The 18,345-nt window shown below is 33.9% G+C and overlaps 1 protein-coding gene across 4 annotated transcripts in view; it reads left to right on the top strand.

Moving 5' to 3' along the window:
• Positions 1–18,345, top strand: part of SH3GLB1 (SH3 domain containing GRB2 like, endophilin B1) — a 37,334-nt gene that overhangs the window by 14,031 nt on the left and 4,958 nt on the right. Inside the window, exons 4-10 of one of the 4 annotated variants that reach the window (XM_026004823.2) lie at positions 1,644–1,777; positions 3,240–3,332; positions 6,394–6,432; positions 8,065–8,088; positions 12,118–12,207; positions 12,596–12,696; positions 17,947–18,172. In XM_026004823.2, the coding sequence (XP_025860608.1) occupies positions 1,644–1,777; positions 3,240–3,332; positions 6,394–6,432; positions 8,065–8,088; positions 12,118–12,207; positions 12,596–12,696; positions 17,947–18,172 (707 nt within the window). Of the gene's footprint in view, positions 1–1,643; positions 1,778–3,239; positions 3,333–6,393; positions 6,481–8,064; positions 8,089–12,117; positions 12,208–12,595; positions 12,697–17,946; positions 18,257–18,345 lie in introns of all 4 variants that reach the window. The other 3 variants (XM_026004822.2, XR_012000787.1, XM_026004824.2) reach the window with 3 other exon arrangements.

The raw sequence follows: 18,345 nt of genomic DNA, 5'->3' as shown, positions 1-18,345 counted from the left end.
TCTTTGTATATCTCGATTACATTTCATTCCTATTTTCCTCACATAATTCAGATTTTCTATTATCATGTTTTATAGTTATGCCCGCTTCGTAGTTGCTGTGTTGACTTTTTAAATGTATAACTCTGAAGCCTTATTATCCCTCAAATCTAATTTTCTCAGACTATAAGACAATTTCAGATTTCTGTAGCTTCTTTTCCTATCGTTCCTGGCTAATAATTCTCTTTTTTAAGACTTCTGTAAGAAATTGTTCCTTTTGTGGGTATGAAATGGTAAGAGATAAATGATTTTCTACATACATTACTGATTTATAAAATAGTTCATAAATTCTGGAAGAAAATGAACTTAAAGTTTTAATAGTTAATGTTATGTCAGAAGGAACTAACCTGAATACCGTATAATGAATGACCTTAATCCATTGACTAACTGTTGGATGTACAAATGAAACTTCTACATTGTGGTCTTCAAAAGGTACTTCTTTCAGAAATCTGAAAATGCTTAAAATTTCTATAGTTTTTTTTTTCTAAATTTTAACTATTAATTTTAGAAAAATTTTATACATTAGACAGGTTTTTTGGTGCCTACTTGTGCCAGAAGCAGTTAGATGCTGGAGGTCATAAAGGTACACGAGAGATACCCAGCCCTTTTTCTTCACCAAGCTGAAGGCCTAGTGGAGCGCGAACATTCAAAAGCCTTCTAAATTTTTCCCTTTTTTACTATGTTTAATCTGTTTTCATTTGTAGTAATTCTGTTGACTGTACCCTGATTATTGGAATTGGACTTTGTGAATCTATTTATTAGTAACTGATAATAGCTAACAATCAAGTATTTCAAGTATTGGTCTAAACACTACATATGTATTATTTCCATGAATCTTCACTTATATCCTACTTTATAATATAAATTCTGTGATCTCCACTTTGAAGACAAGGAAACTGAGTCTTAGATTACATAATTCATCTCTGATCATACCGCTAGTAATTCAAATTGAGATCTGTATCCAGACATGAAGCTCTTAACGACTATACTATCTTCCCTGCCAATCAGATCTAATCTCATCCTAACATAGAAGAATTAAGATGCAGAGTTAAAGCTTATTAGAGGTAGAAGTAGATAGAACCTTGGTCTTGTGATTGTTTTTCTTTTTGCTCTATTTTCCACTGTACTTGTCTTATTTAAACATTAAGGTATACCTGTTGCAAAACATGGATTTTTCTTTAAGTTAAGATACAAATTTACAATATTATTTAAAGATTCTTGAGGCCCCTGCATAATACAGAAATAAATTTTGACTTGATCTATTTATGAAACTAGTTTAAGCATTATGCTTTTCTAAACATATCTCCACTGTTTGAGCTGTGATTATAAATTTTTAGTGTATTCTCTTTTTTCCATTTATTGGTACGGTTAACTATGATAAGGACTTCATGAACCTCTGTCATTTTCATTTAGATATTTATAGTCTTAAATTTACTTTTAAAATAAAACTAACAACAGTTTATTCTCTTTGATTTTTTAAGTAAACAAGTGACAACTAACTTTAAAGCAGATCAGATTGCTGATTTTACTTTCTGACATTACCAGAAAATGGTAAAAAAAGAAAAAAAAAAAAAGAAAAGAAAACCCACCACTTTTTTCCTTTGCAGGTAATGCCCTTATTAAATGTGGAGAAACACAAAAACGAATTGGAACAGCAGACAGAGAGCTGATACAAACATCAGCTTTAAATTTTCTCACTCCTTTAAGAAACTTTATAGAAGGAGATTACAAAACAATTGCTGTGAGTTGGAAAATGTTCCCTTTTTTTTTTAAGTAAAATAATTTATAGATATAATTACACTTTTTAATGAGTGATTTGCCCTTTTACTGACCGTGTAGATGTAGTAGATTAGAAATTTAATCTAGCTAGTTTCATATTCAACAGAACACAAAACTAACCAAAGTAAAGAACTATTGAAGCTATATACTCCCTTTTTGTGGCCCTGCAGTGTTACTGAGATTACTTTATATCAATTCTTGTTCATTACTAGCACTAAGATTTGTAGAGAATTTCCTGGAATTATTATGAAAATATGGCACAAAAATCTCTATAGTTATAGCAGTATAGTTATTCATTTAAACTGGAAGCCAGAAACTTAATTACTATATTTCTGGCTGTTCAACTTCCTGTTGTTTGCATCCCTAGGAGTCTGTTATCATCTCTTCACACAGCTGTGTTTTATTGCTGAAGAAATAAATATAACTTTCCCAAGCCTAATAATTACTTTTTAGTGTGTGTTTTTTTTCTTTTTAAGCATTCGAGTGGAGATATGGGTTTTTTTTTCCTTAGATGCTTGCAAGATTGTTCTTAATCAAAAAACTGCTTTAAACTTTAAATTGCAGATTTCTTATTACAAAATATTCTAGAAACTCAGTGTGTTTACAAGGAATTTGTCTCTGAGTAAAAAGTATTTTGCCTCAGAAAAAGGAAAAACCACCAAGTTAAATTATGGCTTAAAAGATATTAGATTGTAGGATGAAATATGATATATGAAATCTGAGAATTAATAAAGGAAGCAGTGAATTTTTATAAACTTACCTATTATTTTGAAGTTCCCGTGAGTAATTCTAAGATGCCATGCTAATATTTATTCATTATTCATTCTATAAATTTGAAATTCCCTTTTGGAGTAGAGTTGTTTTCAGTGCAATGGCACATGAAAGGAGCCTGCCAGTCCTTGAGGTAATCACTTGGGGTATCAAGGAACTTTGACCTAGGCCCATATCTCCTTTACCATAGACACACAGATAATCTGTTTGAAACACTTTATCAACCTGGGCGTGGGCACTACTGACATTTTGGGTCAAATAGTTCTTTGTTGTAGAAGCTATACTGCATTTTAGGATATTTAGCAGCATCCTGGCTTCTACCCAGTAACCTCTTGCCACCCCCAAAATTGTGACAATCAAGAAGATAGAGCGAAACATTCCCTGATGGCGAAACCGCAAAATGTTAAAATTAGCCTTTTAACATCACTGCCATCTTTCCCAGATTTCCAAGCATCTAGCATGTCTCCATTATTTTAAAAGTAAAAACCGTAAGAAAAAGGAGTCAAGTGTCCCTTCATAACAAATTTTGTAATCATTGCTCTTTGTTTATCAGAAGATTCATATATTTAATGGAGAAATATACTTTAAATATGTATGCCCTTACTGGAGGTTAGCATCATTACCCTTTATTTTTTTCTTTTCTATATTTATAGAAAGAAAGGAAACTATTACAAAATAAGAGACTGGATTTGGATGCTGCAAAAACCAGACTAAAAAAGGCAAAAGCTGCAGAAACTAAAGCTTCAGTAAGTAGTGGGTTGTTTTTGTTTTTTTTTTAATAGAAAACCATCTTAGGTTGATAACTTTAAAATTTGCAAAATATTTTACACCTATACCATGCAAACTGCAGTCCATTACTGAGACTAGAATATGACTTTAGGTATTGTTTTTGTATTTAAACAAACTTATCAGAACTTAATGCATCCAAATCACTGCAAAGAAGTCCTATCAACAGGCAGTATTATTTCAGTGATACACCTGTTGCTAAAAAATAAAAATTTAAGGGCTCCTAAAGCTGTATCATGTTCTTTAAATATCCTCAGTGATGATGGCAAATATTCTTTTGGGGTAGGTTTATTATATTTGAAATAGGGAAACAAATAGTAATTAAGATGAGAATGAATCAAGTTTGAGATTGCTCATGTGTGTCTTAAACATTAAATTTGACTCCCTTTCCACATGTGAGTCAAATTGACTAAAGGAGTTGTCACCAAGATTAATTCCAAAACCAAATAGTTGGGAGCATTATTAAATTATTATTTCCTATAATTTCATAATCAGGAGAAAATGTTAGGAAAAGTAAGGATCATTTGGAAATAAGTCAAACTTCATTCAAAATGCCTAGAACAAAATCTCTTCATTCAAAATGCCTACATGTGCCCAGTAATGATTGTGGAATGAGAATACTGTCATCAAGTGTCAGTACAAAACTTTAACAAGCACTATCACAGAATGATGATAATCTACTTTTTTACCTGGAAATTTTCCAGAAAACTTTCAGATTGAACACCATATAAGGTCTTTCGGTTATTCTACCTTATTTTACCATTGCTATTAAAATGTGTGAGAACTGAAGGTAATGGTAGACAAATTTTGAAAGATGTTTCCTTTTGATACATCCAGAAAAGATCCTGACAGTTTTCCTGCACTGAGTATTGTTGAGTACAGATTTTTTTTCCATGAGAGTTTACATTTAAAATGAAAGATTATACAAATGGCTTTACTGAACAATTTCACTTATACACAGCTTTTCTAGAATTTATATATGGCATAAAGCAAATTTAACATAGTCAAATATTTAAAATACTAGTCTAGACAAAAATTTACATTTCCTGATGGTAGTTGTGTTTTTTTCCCCTAGATAACCAACTTGTTTTTCTTCAAACTTTATAGCAGTAAGTCTGAAATACTTTAGAAAGGAAAAGTCCTCTTAGTTTATTATTACATAAAGCCTTGAGGCATGCCTATTTTTTTGTGATGTTTGGTGGTGGGGTTTTTTTCTGTATTTTTTGTTTACCTGAAGAATACAGAAAAATAGAAACCACTAGGAATTTGTGTTTGCTTTTTTTCTTCTTTGACACTTTTCCTCTTTCCTAGTTGACAGCTTGAAGAGATTACTGTAATCTCAAATTTTCTTTGTATTCACTTTATAAATTTCCATGGATTGTTTTGTGAGTGGTTATTTCTCTGCAAGTAAGCTTTTGGGACCTGTGCATATCAGCACCTTTTTAAAATTCATTTACTAGTTTCTTGTGACCTCTTTTTAAAGTCTGTATTTATCGGGGATCCCTGGGTGGCTCAGCAGTTTAGCGCCGCCTTCAGCTCAGGGCATGAACCTGCAGTCCTGGGATCGAGTCCCACATCGGGCTCCCTGCATGGGGCCTGCTTCTCCCTCTGCCTGTGTCTCTGCCTCTCTCTCTCTCTGTGTCTCTCATGAATAATAAATAAGATCTTTAAAAAAAAAAAAAAAAGTCTGTATTTATCAAATGTTTATTTTATAAAGGCACTTTCCTGAGGAATTCAGAGATAAATAAGGCAAAATCTCTACTGCCTTCAGTTCACAATCTAGTATACTAGATTGAACTTTTTGATGACTTAGCCCTGCCAGTAAAATATTTATGCCTGTACCCAGCATTGCTACTTTACTAACTTGTATTTTATTAGTTAGCATGTTGAAGAATGGTAAAACAATATCAGAGGCATTTCTCAAAAATACAATTGAATAGAAAGAAAACCTACTTGAATATTTCACAGTGAACAAAAACACAGTTTTGAAAATAGTATAAAACTTATGTCAAAGAAGCAAAGACAAGTAAAATTTCTGCATTTAAATTATAAGGCACTGGACATTCATTAACCTAGCTTTAGTCTTACATAAATTCTTTTAAATTATTTTAGATTTCTGTTAAGGAAGTTAAAAAATCATCTGGTTTCACAGCTCTCTAATATTTAGAGGTTTAGACCTCAGTTTGGGGTATACAAGTGTAGAAAGCGCATCTTCAAGTAACACAGTTTTGTGAATGTCCCTCTGCCCACTTAAACATTTCCACAAATGTCTAAATGTTTTTGTTTGTTTTTTGTTTTGTTTTGTTTTTGTTTTTGTTTTGTTTTTAATTCATGAGAGACACAGAGAAAGAGGCAGAGAGAGAAGGAGAAGCAGGCTCCATGCAGGAAGCCCGATATGGGACTCGATCCCAGGACCCCAGGATCATGCCCCGAGCCAAAGGCAGACGTTCAACCACTGAGCCACCCAGGCATCCCAATGTCTAAATCTTTAATCTGTAAATTGAGCACCATCATATAACTTAGCCTTAATACAAGAATTTAAAGCTCATTAAAAATACAAGGATTGACATGCCTTTCATATTTCTTCAGAGTATGCCAAGACCTAGCTGAGACTAACTGAAAGAGAACGTGGTTGAAGGCATCATACGTTCATAAAATAGAAATGATCTTTGAATAGGAAAGTTGTGGATAGGCAGAAGGGCTTTCGGAGGTGAAAATTTAATAAAATTGTAGGTAACTGTGGCAGTTTTTAAAATGATGTGTTTTCCCTAAATGATTCTAATATAAAACCAAGCATCAACCATGTTGTCTTTAAAATTTTGAATCTTTTGAAACAAAAGTTGAATAGGCACCGCTATGTGAAATTCCATAGAACAGCATAGTTTTGTTTTGTTTTTATTAAATAAAAAACCATTTTATCAGCTCTCTTAATACTTGTGTGTTCTTTAATGTGAAGAAGTAATTTGTTTCACTGTGTTCATTGGTATAATGTGTTCTTTGTCTCTTACCTATGCACTTAAGCAACTAAACTCAGCTCGCCTTGAAGGAGATAACAATATGGTAAATTTCTCTTACATGCTCAACTTCCTGCATGTAAAATGGCTGAAGGTTTGTTGGCCTACTGTGTTTTCTACATCTTGAGTAAAGTGCCTTCTCTTGCTATTATCTGCCTGTAAAAGTCTAAAGTAGTCAAAGCCAATGAATTCATTAGTCCAACAAAAATTACAGGGAATACTAGTTGAAGTAATACTGGAACTTGAAGAAAAGAAATTTTGTGTTCTAATTGGGCAAATATATTAGCTATGCCAAATTCAGATCGTAGAATATGAATTTATATATAAATATATAGTGCCTTTTATACCTAGTAAAAGACAACCATTTAACTGGCATTTTGTATTTTCACATTTGGCAAAGAAAATTAACAAAATTTGCTTAAAGTGTAAAGTTTATAGATTTACTTTGTTTTTCAATATTCTCAATGTTTACCTTAATTTTTACCCAAACTCAACATAGAATTAATTTCTTCTGCAGTTTCAGGCCAAGACATACCACCCGCCCCCTCACCTACCCCTGTATCTCTGTTGTAATAGCAAGGGCCATTCCCTAACCAGTACTAATTTACTCAAAAAAGTTGCAGAATAGTGAATGCCTTGGGCCAGAATCAGAAATGAGAATTGTTATGTAGTACCCAATATATATATGTTGAGGTTGATTTGGGGAAATTTTTGAGATGTTAGTAATTTTAATATTTAACAAAATAGAAATTCATAAAATCTGAATAGAGCACAAAAACTCATGGCCAATAAAGATTTATAGATGGTAGTGTTTGGCATTATTCTCCTAGATACAGTACTTCCATAGAAGTGGTGTGGAATCTGCAATACAGTTAATAATAAAGTCACAGTTAATTGACTGCTTTTATTCCATTAGCATTGAGCTAAAAGGAGGGAAAAATCCATGTAATAGGGAAGTTTATGTACAGAATATTGAAAATACATTTTTGTTCTAAGCTACTACAATTATTGAAACCCTGGCTAAATTAGAATTTTCCTTATATAGCAAGAGAATGCATTCATTTATTTCCATTGTCCTATGTGTAGGTGAATGAAAAGTGTGAGACTATTTCAGTCATTGATTGGTAACTTCTTTTATAAATCATAGGTTTCCTTTTATTTTAGGTAAAAATATCCTAAACAATTAGTAAGACTTTGTTTCACTTATTAGGGATTTGTTTTGCTACTGATGTCATCTACTTATAGTAAGATGGGTTTAACTCTGGTAATTTTAAATTCATTATATCTCACATTTATTGTGCCCCAAAGTGGCTATTTTGTCTATCCTTGCTTTATTTTAGTTTCCTAAAATTCTAGAATTTTAGAATTTAGAATTTAGAATTTAGAACCACAACTAAGAGAGGTTAAATATTCCCAGTTTTAGAAAACCATTACTTAGTAACTTATAAAATAAGTATAAGATTCAAAAATCAATAGTATTGATATATCTAAAGGCATACTTTCACAGTATGTTAAGCTGTACTGATTTAGTTACTACTATGTTAATGTGATTCAGGAAAAGGAAAGTATACTCTTTTAGTTAAAATAATTACATTTTTCTATACTAAGTTGTAGAAAATGTTAAACTCCAACTTTCTTTCATGCTCTATATTTTTCTCTAATTTTTAATGCTGGCTAGATTTGGGCAGAGGAAGTGACAAAAGTAAGTAAATTATTAAACCACAGAATTATGAAACAAGAATTTAATTGTCATGCATTTAGTAAATATTGGACAGCAGCCAGGGGGCCAGTCATGGTCTTTGTTACAATGTCTTATGAAATCTGAAAATTATTTTTAGAAACCTCAGATCTGTTTGCCTAGTAGTAGAGTAGCTCCACAAAACAGTGAAACAACGCTGCAGAGATGTGCTTTGCACATAGTCTGATAAATACTAGGTACAATATTACATTAAGAGTAATCTTTACAATGTCTTGCCAGAAGACAGTTTAAATACTTGGTTTACTTATGTGACAATTATGTAAAATACAGTTTACACCATGTCTTGTATATTCAGTGATTGAATATATGTCACACAAATGAATTTTCTGGGTAATTGAAGCTTGTGCTCTCCAGCACCAGAGCTAACTAAGTCTTCTGTCACTTTATTTGAAGATATTTTCTATTTAACTGCTCCACTAAATACAGGATAGCATATATTTAATTTTATGTATAATTAGGGTATGAATGTGTATTATTGTACTGTGTAACAATTAGATCCATTGTTTGTTTTTGAAATATGTTGTCTCCTCTCTTAGTGTCAGACTCTCACTTCTAGAAGCTGTCCATATGACTGCTACTGTAGTCCCTCTTTCTGTGTGATCATTTCTTCTCTAGGATAGAAAATAAAATAGTTAAGCAGGAATTTAAGGAATAAAGTTATGACTTTAGTGCAGATTTGTTTCAAATACTACTTAAGGTCTTCAGAAGCATTTTTTTATTTGCTCCTCCTGTTCAAGTCTACCAAAATTTGACCTCCAGATGTGGATGTGGACAGTGCTGAAGATTGAAGGCAGGTGGTAATTGTGGCCTCTGACTCTCCCTCCCCCTCCCCCCTAACATTAACTTTTTATTTTCTGACTTTGTAGGATTGCTGACAGTATAGTCTATTCTGGGGGTTTTGATTCTATGAATTGGAAATCCATTGTGAAATTTTTGATGCCCACTCTCATCAGCCTTTGTGAAATCCATTTATCAACTTGGTTACAGTTCTCCTTTGGCCTTTGATTCTTTTTCCTGAACCCTTTACCTTGAAAAGAGGTCAGAGTTAACGTGGAAGAGAATATAGGTTGAACAATAAAACCAGGGTCTCTGGGATCCCTGGGTGGCGCAGTGGTTTGGTGCCTGCCTTTGGCCCAGGGCACGATCCTGGAGACCCGGGATCGAATCCCACATTGGGCTCCCGGTGCATGGAGCCTGCTTCTCCCTCTGCCTGTGTCTCTGCCTCTCTCTCTCTCTCTCTGTGACTATCATACATAAATAAATAAAAATTAAAAAAAAAAAAAAAACAACAGGGTCTCTTCCACTCTGGTTAGCATACAGATACACCAAAAGATACCTGATCCTGCAGTCTCTGTAAGTGTAGGAAGTATGTGATATAATGGGGGGAAACTCATGAAAACATGTATTTACTGTATGTGTGTAAAACTTAAGAATATATCAATGTATTGGGGAGATTTTTCTCTTCTGTACTTCTCACTTCTACCATTTTTATAATTTAAAATATATGGAAGGTTAAAACTTTATATTCCTTGAATAGTTTAAGATTTTTTAAGCCTTTAGAAAAAAAAATAGCAGAACGTCACAATAAATGCCTCAAAAGTGTGACCAAAATTTCTACGTTACAGTTACCCATTCCTGATATCATAGATCAACAAATTCTTTCCATTTTTTCAAGTTACAGCCTCAAAGAATTCTTGCCTCCTGAACCCAAGTTATGCTGTCATATACTCTGGCAGGAACATCTTTTCCCTAGAACTCTGTCTCTTAACAGTGTAACTATGTCAGAGAATGAAGTCTTCTGGAGGACAGAATAAAAACCCTTTAAATTCATTTTCTTTAAACCCTTTTTATCTTTCTAGTATGGATCATTCTCTAAGTAAATTGACTATGCCAAACCTATTTCAGTTACCTCTACCTCTCAGATTAATTATGATCTTTACGTGTGTCAGAAGTAGAAATAGTTTGGGAGATTGAACTACAACCACCCCAGGCATACATTGAAACTTGTTCAAGAAGTGAGATTCATTTCCTGCCTGTCATTTACCTTTTCTAAATACAAATTGTGCAGAGATCAACTTCCTATGCTTTATAATATGGTGCCTTTCTTCATAATTAAATAATTAATTGTTGCTCAAACATGGAAGACTGCCCCTTATCCTTTGTGAGATTACTTTTATAACTTTTTATTCAGTGTTCTTAACTAAAACTGTCTACTTCATGCTCAAACTTCCCAGTCAATCTGTTATTTAGTTCACTTGCTTACATCTTACACAGAAATACTGCCATTTAGAAGGATTTTCTGCCTTTTCTCCTAAAGGACATTAAATCAGATTGTACTTTCAAGGGCAGACCCACATGGAACTAGTCTTGTTTATTTCGAAACTTCATTTATTTTTGGTTTACTATAGTTACTTCTATTAAAACCTTTTTGTATTCAACCAAGCAGAACAGTAAATAATGCAAATGTAACACCGAAGTGATTGGTTTTCCTTTACACTTAGGGAGATCATTGATTCTTCTCTTGTCCTGGGACTTGATTTTCTATTTTATACTAGCTTCTAGATGAAGCTTACTTCAGCCCTGTTATCAAAGTACCATGCATTCTGGCTTCAGTCAAGTAAAAATTAATTTTAACTGTTGAATTATTGAGTAATTCAAACTTATTTCCATAAATCCAATCTAGTGGTCACTTCTTAATCACCTTTGCAAGGTCTGTTGCCAGTGGGATGAGAATGATTAGAGCTATGGATATCTGTTTTGCTGTTGATTCCTTTTTGAATGCCTCACTAAGTTAACTATTGCCACCAAAGGTTGAAGGAAAGAGAGATGGGGTGTGCAAGAAGAAGGTTTAAACCTAGTTTTTATACTTACTACAGTCTTGGTAATACTTTAATTACTTGGATGGGGGTGCTATTTATCCTGGAGGGTAGTAGAAGATAGCATTATTAATGACATTATCACCAATGATGCCCAGTGTGTGATAAGCTATTTTGCGTAAGCTGAGAGGTTTTACTTTTCTCTTCGTCATCTACTACCAACCCACTCTGGGTAAAGGTTTATCCCAGGACAAAGGATGGTTTTTTGCCAGTATTTACTATTTTGGGGTCCTATTGATTTTTTTTTAGTGAACAATTTTGGCCCAGCACTGAACCTGTACCAGAGGGCTAATAAAGCCAATAGTGGTGTGCTATTATATTCACTGCTTTCCAGCCCTGAGGTTAATGACTTCACCTTGGTAGCTTGAAATGAGCTGTGGTTGGAGTATTTGTACCATGAAAATCAGCACATTAGAACTCCCCCACCCCACTCCCAGCCAGTTTACCAGCACACTACTGATTAAAGGTTCCCCCATAACTCGCAGAAAAACCCTGGCATATCTTGTAGATAATAGTGTATTTAAGGCATATTTTATGCAAAGTTCAGAAAGAAAACTGAAAAAAATGTCATTTATGTAAGAAAGAGTCCTTGGAAATAACCTAAGAACTGTGTTCTAGAAACAATATGTTTGGTAACTAAACAAAGGAGGTTAAAAGCCTGTGGCTTCACTCTGAAGTTTTTTCATTTGAGATTAAAGACTATCCTTAACTTCAAAGTAAAATAGCTGTATTAAAAAAAAAATAGCTGTAGTAATAATTGAAAATTTTTTGAAATATTTTGTACATATAAACTAGTATTCTTAAAATGTTAACGACAGTATATTGATTATTCCATTGTAGTGTTTCTAGGCTTCTATGTATATGCCATTAAGTTTTGACATTAATAGATTCTTTTGAATGAGGTACTGGTAAGGAATTGAGTAATGTAGAAAAGCTAAGGTGGGAAAACAGGGACAGTTTAAACACAAAGCAGAATCAGGGAATTGCCGTCTTCTCATTTAGGGTTTGCTTGGGAGATTTTTAAACTATTTAAACAAATGTACATAAAATGGAATAAGCCCTCTAATAAAATTCTAAAACTGTGTTCCAATTTAAGTCTGAACAGGAATTAAGAATAACTCAAAGTGAATTTGATCGTCAAGCAGAGATTACAAGACTTCTGCTAGAGGGAATCAGCAGTACGCACGTGAGTGTTCCACTGGAAATTGATATGAAGCAGAAGACTTTGATGGTCCTAAGGCACTTTGAGGGGGAAAAACTGAACTTCTTTTTTACTCATTTATGAAGGAAATTTGAATTGTGGCCCTTTCCAACATTTATGAAGCAATATTTTAAATTTTTGTTTACACCTCATCACCTAGTTCTCCCACTACCATCAAATCCATTTGTTGGTTTTTGTTGGCTCTGTAGTTTGTTCTTACCCTGTTGAACCGAGGTCATCCTTGATAAGCCCTGTAGTAAAATGCTAGCTACTGGTGATTCTCCCTGAATACATGTTATGCTCTGTTGCCCCTTGGAATTCAACACTTAAGTAGATTATGGAGCTGAAAAGTAACTGTAACTTTCCTTTACAGGCCCATCATCTCCGATGTCTGAATGACTTTGTGGAAGCCCAGATGACTTACTATGCACAATGTTACCAGTACATGTTAGACCTCCAAAAACAACTGGGAAGGTTGTAATTTCCTTTTCACACATGAAACTTCTGATAAGAGAAGAAATTCAGATTTTTGCATATGAACTAATAATAGAGGTGAAGATTAGAAGAATTAAAGGCTTATATTAGCTTGCTTAAAATCGGACCTTTTTCTTCTTCTTTTTTTTTTTTTTTTTTAAGGAAAGTAACTGTTAGACTTGTGAGGTAACCAAACCATTTTGAGTTCTCCTGGCACCCAAGAATTTAAAGGGATGAGAACATAATTTAAGTGAATACTTTTTTAGTGCTATTCAAAAAAAAACTTAAAAGTAGTTGAAGTTCACTTCTCAAATATCTTCCAGTTAGTCGAGGAAGATTAGTTAGATGACACTTATTTGCCGTTAGAGATAAGCTAATTTATACTTATTCTTTACTCACTTGCTCATTGTTTAAAAAAAAAAGTTTTAGAATAGTCTATAAGACCTCAAGCCACTGATGTAATTACAAAAATTATGTTATAATATACTTTAAAGCAAAATGATAGCACATAACATGCATAGCTCAGTCATTCATTCATCAAATATTTGTTGAATACCTGTCGTAAAGTAGGCAGTGCAGTGTCCTGTAATCTAGGTTTATATCAGCAAACAGTAGAGGCAAAATTGCTTACCCTTACGGAGCTCACATTGTAAGGTGACACTAGAAATAAAATGATGTATAGGACCTATACATCATTTGGTTTACTATGATGGTCTCTGCTAGGTCTAGATAGAAATACCTTTAAATACCTTTTAAAGGTATTTAAAGTCTAGGTAGAAATAAAAGCCATTGTCAGATAGGACAGGTGGTAAGTGGAAAGGTAGAAGTGCAGTTTCCTGTGAAGGACATCTAATTGTGACTTAGGTGGATCTGGCAAAGTTTCACAGATGAAATTACTTTAGTGAGAATAATCTAGGTGAAGAAAAGGGCCAGGATGAATACTTCAGACAAAGAACATGTATATGAAAAGGCCAGAGGAAAGAGTGTGTGACAAGTTCAGTTTGTTCTAGTTGGAGCATACATAGTATTTGAATTAAGAATGGAATAGTAGATGAGGTTACAAGAGTGAAACAGGGTCATGTCACCAATGCCCTATAAAATAAGTAAAGATAAGAGTTTGAGGTATTTTTTAGTGAGGAACCATTAAAGCAAGGGAGTGATATGTAATATTTGAAGAAGTATCAAGGGAAGTTATTTTTCAAGGAATAGCTTTTTTAAAAAAACATTTTAGTGTTCTTTTCTGCATATTAATCCTTTAAAACTAGACCTAGAACAAAATTAGGCATATTAATCCTTTAAAACTAGACCTAGAACAAAATTAGGCACACCCCGAAAACCAATTTTAGATCTTAAATTGTAACTTGATACCATTGATTATTCCAGTATTTATAGAAGATTTCTACTTCTGTGTATTTGAAGTTTTGTTAATTGTACTCAATATCCAACAGCAGAATACCACTTTATTCCCACATGATTACTACTATTTTAAGCCCAGAAAGCCTTAGTACTTCCTTTTTACTTTGTCCTCATACTCTGTGAGCACAGCAAAAGGATTACTGTTGTTTCCATTCATACTTGCACTCTGCTTAAAGCCACACAAATGCTTGGAACTCTGCCATTCAGACAAAATGCTTGTTGTTGCACTTTTTGGATAAGCTCAAACATTACGGAGTGAAATGGGAGCTGTTGTTCTAGGGAAGAAAGTCTAGCTTATCTCTGTGCTAGAATTGGATTACTGGTAAAGATCAGTCTTAGGGAATTTTAGGTCTTTAATATTTCAAGTTATGCTAATTCAAATGCAGAACTGGATGGATCATCCAATTCCACACTAATCCAGGAGCTGTTTCTGAAGAGTAGAACCAGGTTGTAATGTTAATGGTTATAACAGAGTATTGGTGGTAGTAGTAGTAGTAGTAGTAGTAGTAGTAGTAGTAGTAACTGAATAACAGCAATTAATTAGGAAGGGCTCCAATTGTCCCTGGACACTCCTCTAGACACCTCATATGTAATATGATAATCCTCTCATTGATGAAGGTAGGTATTAGTATCCACATTCTACAGATGAGGAAACAGAAACACTAGTCACAAGATTAATAAATGCATTTTATTTTTAAATAATTGGAAGGTTTTAATATATCAAGCTACAGTGGCAGAAAGTCTATAGTTTATATATAGTTTATATCAAATTTTATATATATATATGTAGTTTATATCAAAAGTTCTTAGGTGAAGATGGTCTTTCGGGGTTTTATTGTTGTTTGGTTGGGGGATTTTTTGTTTATTTTTATTTCTACCATAATTCCCCAAAATTGACATAGGTAGATTTCAGTGGTAAACAAGGACTAATTGTACTATAAATTTGCAAGTAAAATTCCATGGGTAAAGACTTCAAAAACCACATATTTTATGGGAAACAAGAGCTTTTTTTTTTTTTTTTATCTTCAGAAATATCTATACTTAATCACAATTGAGAAACTGAGTTCACTGAGGAAGAAATGTATTTCTAACTTTAGAGTAAAATCTGAATTAGAAATGAGGAGGGGTTTTTTGTCATTAGCACCCTGTTATCCATAGGAAACATTTGCTTTAATTTTTAAAAATGCACTGTTCCAGGCATAAATGATACAATGTAAACAAAACAGATCAAATCTCTGTCTTGAACCTATATTCTATTTGAGGGTAGAGGGAAGAAGAAAATATGTATATGAATTATATAGTATATTAGAAGGTGACAAATGCTATGGAGAAAAGCAGGGAAGTACCTTGGTTTGGGGTAGGGGTTTTATACATACTAGATAGGGAAGACAGACTTGAAAGATAAGAGGAAGCAAAGCATGCAGTCAGGCATTTGAGAGAAAATGCTTCAGGAGAGGGTACAGCAAGTACAAAAACCCTGAAGCAGGAACACAGCTGTAATGTTCAAGCAGCAGCAAGGAGGGCTTGGCTGGAGATGAATTGAGGAAACAGGAAGCTGGGACACATAGAGCTTTGGCCTTTACTCAGAGATGAGGAGCCTTTGGAGAGTTTTGTGCTAAGGAGTGATATGATTCAGTTAGCCTTTAATAGGATCATTCTTGGTGCTCTGTTAAAGATAAATGTTAGGAGGGCATGGATGGAAGCTATAACTGACCTGTTTGGAACTGATTGCAATAATTTAGCGAATAATGCAGTCAGGAGATGATGGTGACATGGATCAGGGTGATTGTGGTATTTGTGATAGTAGCGGTCAAACCCCAGGTGTATTTTAAAAGTAGAACCAGCAGGATTTGCTGTCAGGCTTCATTTATATGGGGTTTAGAGGAGTCCAGATTTACTGCAGGTATTTGGCCTGAACAAATGAAATAATGGAGCTGTAGTTAATTAATTAAAATAGGAATGTCACGGGAGGAGCAAGTTGGGGTGGTATATCACCTCAGTTTTATACCAGAAGCCCAGTTTTAGACATTTGAAGTTTGAAACCCAGTTTTAGGATATGCAGGACTAGAGTTTAGGGGGTAAATTAGAGAGTAGTCAGCATATCAAGGATATTTAAATCTGAGACTAGATGAAAGATTGTTAGTATAGGTAGAGAAAAGAAGAGGGCTTAGGGCTGAACCCTGCAGTACTCCCAACACAGTTTAAGGAAGCAGTGGTAAGGAATGAACAGTGAGGTAAGATGTAAACCAAGGGTGTGGCCTAGAAGTCAAGTGAAGAAGATACAGGAAGGTAGAGGGAAAGGATCCACTGTGATCACTATATAGGTCAAGTGTAATGAGGAATATTAATAGACCATTGGATTTAGAACATTGAAGTCATTACTGACCTTGACAAGAGTAGTTTGTGTAGAACAATGGAGGCGAAAGCTTGTCTATAATGTAAAAGAATAGAAGATGGACTGTGATAAGTTTAGATTAAGTCTTTCAAAGGAGTTCTAGTGTAAAGAAGAACAGTTAAATTAAGCAGTAGCCAGAGGAGAAAGTGGGTCTAGCAGATTTTTAAGATAGGAGAAATAAGCCTATTTGTAAACTGATAGGAATGATACAGTACTTGGAGAAATATGATTGCATGGGAAAGAAAGGGAAGAATTGCTAGATAGCCTTGAGAGGAAAAAGAATGTGAGGTTTTTGTTCAGAGGTAAGGAAATTAGCCATAGACGTGTAGAGAGCTCATCTGTAGTAAGAGAGATGATCACAAAAGCATAGGTGTTTTCTGATCTTTTTCCTCAGTTAAAAAGGAAGCAACTTAACAGCTGAGTATAAAGGTTAGTTCTATTGCTAGAACTTTGAGGTTGGTTAAAAAGATATGAAATAGGGGACCCCTGGGTGGCTCAGCGGTTTAGCGCCTGCCTTTGGCCCAGGGCACGATCCTGGAGTCCCGGGATCAAGTCCCGTGTTGGGCTCCCAGCATGGAGCCTGCTTCTCCCTCCTCTTGTGTCTCTGTGCCTCTCTCTCTCTCTCTCTCTATCATGAATATATAAATAAATAAATCTTTAAAAAAAGATATGAAATAGTTATCAGAAGAATGGAAAGTGAATGGACTAGAGAAATGTTAACTTTTCCCTTTAAAAAATATGAGACAGAATGAATTTGTGAAATTTGCCCTGTTCTCCCATTGAGTTTTCATTATGATAATTATTAGTCATAATAGAGCATTTGAATCCCCATGTCCATAAAGGAATGGTATTGTTTCATCTTAGTGTCTTAAGCTTGTGCTATTGATTCTGGCCATGTAGAAATTCCATAAATATCTGTCATTTGAATTAATAAAAAAGTGTGATTGGATCAGTTTTACAAAAATGAGTTTGGCTATTCAAATATTTCTCAAAGAATTAACTTGAGAAAACTTTACTCTTGTGATAGTATCTAATATAGAAGTAGTTTTTTGTTGATATTTTTATTTAATAACTCACCAAAAAATAATAATAATAACTCACAAAGGCAGGAACAGATTAATAAATCATACTAGTAAAGTTTTTTGGAAGTGTTTTAAGGATAAGCTCATTTTTTTCAGGAAAAAAATAACATCTTTTTTAACTTATAAAGCCAACTTTGAAAAACTTTCAAGGACTTCTATTTGAAAAATACCTGAATATTCTCTTTTATAATTGGACAAAGAGGCATAAGTTAGATAAGGCTTTGTCATTAAAATATTACAACCGTTAAGCTTTAGCTAAAGTGGAAGTTGGTAGAAAGTAAACACTGCCACCACGTGGTGGCATTCAGAAGCTCTGGTCACTTGGAAATAGATAATGGGCCATTTTCTTTTCAACAGTTTTCCATCCAGTTATTGTAACAACAATCAAACTTCTGTGGCACCTGTGCCATCTGCTTCATCAAATGTAATTGGTTCTTCCACCTTGACTTCAACGAGTGGCCTAGTAATCGCCTCTCCTACCAACCTTAATGACCTCAAGGAGTGCAGTGGCAGCAGGAAGGCCAGGGTCCTGTATGATTATGATGCTGCAAACAGTAGTGAATTATCACTTCTGGCAGATGAGGTGAGTAATATATGAGTATGAGAAAACCTGTATCATGATTGACATACCATCTAGTATTATATAATAAAATACAAATTCCTCATTGCTTATTTGCAAATAGCTTATCGTGAATGCTTTCGTATATTTCAGATGGTTATATTGACATATTAGGACAAGACTAACTACTATATAAT

This window comes from Vulpes vulpes, chromosome 3, assembly GCF_048418805.1.
Source record: "Vulpes vulpes isolate BD-2025 chromosome 3, VulVul3, whole genome shotgun sequence".
Lineage (NCBI taxonomy): Eukaryota > Metazoa > Chordata > Mammalia > Carnivora > Canidae > Vulpes > Vulpes vulpes.
This window is presented reverse-complemented; position numbering and strand designations above follow the sequence as displayed.